The sequence below is a fragment of the Parasteatoda tepidariorum genome, chromosome 10 (assembly GCF_982258835.1).
Source record: "Parasteatoda tepidariorum strain Cologne lab strain chromosome 10, Ptep-v5.0, whole genome shotgun sequence".
NCBI lineage: Eukaryota > Metazoa > Arthropoda > Arachnida > Araneae > Theridiidae > Parasteatoda > Parasteatoda tepidariorum.
This window is the reverse complement of record NC_141764.1, coordinates 78,271,580-78,277,579: the sequence shown is the minus strand read 5'-3', so window position 1 is coordinate 78,277,579 and position 6,000 is coordinate 78,271,580. Positions and strand designations below refer to the sequence as shown.

At 26.8% G+C, this 6,000-nt stretch overlaps 1 protein-coding gene across 1 annotated transcript in view; it reads right to left on the bottom strand.

Annotated features, from left to right (window-relative positions):
• Nucleotides 1-1,242: 1,242 nt before the first annotated feature.
• Nucleotides 1,243-6,000, bottom strand: part of LOC147803041 (uncharacterized) — a 48,488-nt gene continuing 43,730 nt past the window's right edge. The window contains exon 5 of the mRNA XM_087152853.1: nt 1,243-1,582. Coding sequence (XP_087008979.1) covers nt 1,243-1,582 — 340 coding nt within the window. The remainder of the gene's footprint in view (nt 1,583-6,000) is intronic.

The window sequence follows — 6,000 nt, the reverse complement described above, 5'->3', positions numbered from 1 at the left end:
ATTTAGAATTCCTATTCTGTTATGGGAAATACAAATATCATTTCTCAAAGATTTTTGCTTGCGGTTTTTCATTCAGCAAGCAGGAACGTTTCCGATATCTGGCAAAAATTGTATTGGGCACTTAGTTTATTATTATGTTTTTTCGTTTTCCAGAACTATTATCGGTGAAAGATACGTTTGAAATTAATTTAAACTGTTTATTAACTTTGCTCTTAATACATTTTAATTACAGTAACAAGTACAAATAATCATCCTTAATAAACTGCGATTAAATCATATTATTTAAAATGAATTAACTAAATTGAATGAAACCAAAAATCTATTAGATTCCAAAACTATCATTGGTGAAAGATGTGCTTGAGATTAATTTAAAGTGCTTTATTAACTGGCTGTTAATTGATGTAAGAAAAGTAAAAATAATTATCCCAAATAAAGTGCTACTAAATCATATTATTTAAAATGAAATAACTAAATGGAATGATACCAAAAATCTATTAAAATTTAGAGCTATTATCGGCAACATTCGAGATTAATTTAAAACATTTTATTAATTTCCTGTTAATTGCACTAAAAAAGTTTCAATAATCATCTCAAATAAATAAATTAAAATTAACCTACTTAACCTGCTGATATAGGAAAATGATTCCAAGGGAATACTTGAAAATTAAAAATCGCTCAAATTTGGTTACCTGCATCATAATATAAAATTTTGTAGTTGAAAGTGCCACCGTTTCATCACAAATTGATATTTTAGTTCGTTCAGTACTCTGTATTTAACTATTTTAAAGTTAATTAAAAAGCATTGAAAAATGAAGAAGAGAAGAATTTCAGTTCTTCAAAGTCTTTTATTTAATTTAAAAATCTTTATTTAAAAATGAAGGCATCATGAAAAATACGCATACTAACCATATTAAATAAGTTAAAGAAAATAAATACACATAAGAACATTATTAAACGAGATTTTAAAAAAAAATGAAATACAAAAAAAAAAAATAAATGAAAAGAACACATCACTAAGAAAGAAAAAATATTGTTAAATTTAAACGTTCTTAAGGGATGGGGATCTGATGCTATAGGCAATTTCTTGGCATCTTGTATTAACATAGCTCCATCTAATTTTAAGACAAAGTTTGCATTAATGTAATTTGGAATATATGCATTCATTTCCACAAAGTTCTGTGACAGTTGTTCTAAATTGATATCGAGTGCGGCTGTATTCCGACATCTCGAAAGTTTCTGTTCTTAATTATAGGTGAGACATTCGTGTTCCAGCTGATTTTCATAATTAAGCACACAGCCTGCACTCTCAAAAGTAGATATCGCTTTCTCTTCGATGTTGAACTTTAAAAGTTCTGTCAACGAAGTGGTCAACACTAATTCAATGTCGTTTAGTTCAATATGAGGAGGGACATCAGAGCTTTGATACTTTTTTACCTCTTTCAGTAAAGTGTGAGGAAACACATAGGAGTATAATTCCATACTAGATGAAATTTTCTTTTGAACATCTCGATCGGACATTAACTTTGCAACGTATTGCTCGGACATAATAAGAAGCAGAAAATTACCTTGTAAAGTCTTTTTCCTAAAATATTTTTGAAAAGTTACCCGAGGTCCAAAGTCGGGGTCCGTCTTTGCAATAAGGAGATTGTCATTGACGGTGACTATATCTCCAGCCAACACAGATTCCTTACAGCTTTCTGATTTCTTTACTTTATTTTACAATCGTCGTTGAACAGCCCACCCAATTTTTTTAGTTAATACGCATGTGACCAAAATCAAGCTATTCTTATCAAACATTTCCATTTATGGTGTGGTGCCATCATTCTAAATAACTTTATACACAATTTCTAGAGACTTTCTTAATCTCAAGAATTTTAAGTAAAAACGTGTAATACCCTCATAACATTCCATTGATAATGAACAACTTAAAATACTTTGAGTTTTTATCAAACGTATTATTAGCATATATGTTATTTGAACAGCTAATGTATGCCATTACCCTCTCACGTTTAGCAGATCATAAAATGCAAAGATTTCGCAAAACTATAAAATCATATTAAAACTAGTGAAAATTATTATGTCGAATAAGAAGGAAATTGAAATTATCAGAAAAGTGTAAATTATAATAATAATAAAAAAAGAAAAAATGCAATTGAAAATTAATCTAATCTTCATTCTTTAAAATAAATATAATCCTCTATGAAATAAATGCAATTAACGAGTTATAATATGAATTCATTTTATGATTAACATTATACCAGAAAAAAAATTTTAAGTCCCAAAATAATGATAATTCCACAGCTTTTTAGAGATAATATACCAAAAGATCAAAGGTAGAGCTTACTAGGGCGGTTAGATGCACAAACATGTTTAAAAAAAATAGAGTATAAGACGCATGGGGAACTCATTTTCCCCATATTCATCCCAATTAAGTCTTACATCATTATGATTTCTCCCAATTTTAAATCAATGAGTCACTTTCAAAATTTTTGTCCGTTGGAATTAAAAAAAAGGAAAAAGAATGATTTTTTGACAATATTTAAAATTTCAGAATAAATAAGCATGTATACTTCTTCCATACTATTAGTTCCTTTTCTCCTATAATTTTTTAATTTTTTAGTTGATACTTTTTAAGGTCAAAGGCGTTCAAAATTATCAAGTCTGTTGCAATTATTCATATTTACATATTCTAGACGAGGATACTTCACGTATAACTTTAATATTATTAATTGTAAGAAAATTTAAATTTTAAAAGAAAACCTTGTAAATATTCTCCTTTTTGTGACCAACAGACATGACATCTTAAGGAACAAAATTCATTAATTAAATCCCCCTCCAAAAAAAATAATAAATAAAAATAAAGAAAGAAGGAAAATAAAGAAAAATAATTCGATTTTAACTAAAAATCCAATAAGCTAATACATACAGTTAAAAAAAAAAATTTAAAAAAAATAATAATTTTTTTATACAACTAGTTATTATAACAGATATGACAAAGAATAAAAGAACTTACTACTTAAAGGTTTCTCTTTCATCTGATCATAGCCTATTTTTATTTAAATAAGTTTCAATCCTCTTTACTGATAGAGCGAGAACATTAATTATTGTCGATTACTTGCCCAAGAAACTTCTCTCTTCTTGTCGGGTTGATTCAACAGTCTGGTCACCTAAACTGTTAAAAAAAGCATGCATGTTTTTAGTTGTATAATAAAGATATTTATGCTCTCATAAGAAGATTTACATAAATACAGTAACTGTACAAAATAATTTTATAGTCGATATACTTTAGTTTTGTTAAGCCTAGTTCGAATTCATATTAACATTCTCTCTATGTTGTGTGTGTTTGATTAGCAAACTAGTTTTATTTTAAGAAATATTGTGTGTATGCATCCTAAGTTCGTGTTTATTACTTTATATGTATCTCAAAAGTAACTTTGCTGACTCTTATGAGTATCATATCTAACAGTAATTATCAGAAATAAAACTATCACTTTCGATGATTCAGTAATCCTTGAGCTATATGTCGCTGATTTCGTGTTTTTAACAAATTCATATGATTTCGGTACGAAATCACATGAATCAAACTCTTAAATGTATGACGAAAATGTTTCCTCAATTGGAAATCTCTTCGAAGTGCATTGTGGGAGATTGTTAACTAAAATGACGAAAATGGAATGAAGACTAGAAGATCGAAAATGAAGAGACGAAACAAGCAGCCGGATGTATGGTGGACAAGGTATTGGCCTCGTACCAGGAAGATCTCGGGTTCGAATTCCGCTGTGAGCATGTGTGTAATTTATCTCTCTATTCTATCTGTCCTTGTGTTGTTTAGGCGACATTGATCCACCTCTTTGGTGCCCACAATAAAGTGATTGTTAGAAAAGTTTAAATACATTAAGCCCTGCTAGGTGCTTTTCTTCGGAAAAAATACAGGATTATCCATAATTCCCTCCTCCTGTAAACGCCATTTTTCTTTACTACAACTGGCTTCAGTGATACATGTTACTGCCATCTACCGGCAACTGCTTAAATTAAAACTTGAATACTTTCGAAATAATTTCATATGTTCTTTTTTGCCATGTTCGTCTTCGTTTTTTTACTGTAACGCTTCGAAACCCCGGAGGGAATCATGAATAACTCTGTAGAATAACGAAATATTTCTTAAATTTTGACGAATTTCGTTTCCTCGAAGAACGAAGTGACGATAGTTATTTCGACGAAATTTTTGCTCGAAGCATATACCAGGAAACGGTTTCGTCAAAAACGAAGAAAGTTTCGTGAAATTTGAGCATTCATTATTTTTACAGTGTGATTCAAACTAAGTAGTGTAGTGACTTTAAACTAAGTAGTGTATAAGAGCATTTCTTGGTCGTCATGAGAATTTAGTTTCTTGAAAATATCTAATAAGCTAAGAAATAGTCTGGCTAATAGTGCTAATTAAAGCAATATGTGAAGCAAGAGTTATTTTTAAAAAAAATTATGAACAGTTTCATTTTAAAATGGAAGAGAAATTTTTTTAATGTATTTTTTTAGTAATTAAAATACAAGATTTTATTTTTAAATTACAAGATTTAATTTAATTAATTATTAGATTAGTTAATTAAGATAAATTTAATTTAGTTTTTAGTTATGTATGTGAGTAATTAGATTTGCGCTTTTCTCAAGGCATATAAATAAAGTACCAATCTTTCATTCCTTTTTTTTTTTTTTTTTAAGAAAAAACTCTCGCAGACGTTAGCAGTAATAGAACTGTGTTCGAGATAACATTTAATTTCAGAATCTACGGTTCTTTTCAAAAATTATCTAAGGGTCGCAAGGAGAAAAAAAGAAATATGTAAAATTAATGCATTTTTACTAAACAGCTTGATTGTATTTCTTTAAAGACTGTTAATAGTTTGCTTTCGAAAATATATTTCAGAACCTTTCAATTGAAAAAAACTTTTTTATAATCAATAATATCTGTACTAAAGCTTTGTATTTTAAATGCACATGACACTTTCTGAGCAGAGTTGTATTACTAAAAATACTTGCAGGGTTCCACTACATCAAAACTTTTTGAATGAAAAACCTATTACCCGTTCATAAAGTATGTTTTTTATTCAATAACTCTCAAAGAGGCAATTTAAAATGCACATTAACCAAGGAATAAATAATTACTATAATCAACTGATAATTAGTCAAATAATAAAGTATTATGAATTTCCTTAAGATGCGAAATATATAATGTAAAAAATAATTTTAATGTTGCCGCGTTTAGAATAGAAAACAAGAAATCAAGATACATAAAAATCCTCAGTATTTGCAACATAAAACTTTTTTTCTGAAAAATATTTCGAAGTTACATCATAAGCAGTTTATCCAAATAAAATTATTAATAAAAACCCACGAAACTTTTGAAAAATAGCTACATTATAGTAATTTCGGCAGCTTTTTTTTCTTTCTTTTCTATTTTAAATCTGTGTGATGGAATTAAGTGTTAGTTTAAAAAATAATTCATAATATCATTATATTTATAATTTTAATAAATTAACAAATGTGAAAATTATAAATATGAACATAACAAATGTGAAAAACTAAAAAATTCGAAACATAAAAAATTAAAGAATCCAAATTTATAAAAGTAAAAATAAAAAGTATTTAAGTAAATAAAAAATCCAATAATAATAATAAAAAACAATTCAAAATAATTCAAAATTAAAGTAAGTTTTCAAAGTAGTAATGAGGAAAAAATTTAATAGCAGTTACATTTTTAAAAATAAAAAAAATTATGTATAACGATTATTAGATTTTTAATTTGAATAAATAATAAAAGAAAATTCAAATTATTAGTTGCATAATTATTAAATAAAAAGTTAAATTTATGAACAAAAAACAAATTAATAGTAAAAATAAAATAATAAGCAAATAATAATTCAAAATAACAGTTTAAAATAATAATAAGCAAATACTTAAAAAAAAGTAAACAAGAATTTAAAATAATAAGTAAATATTCAAAATGAT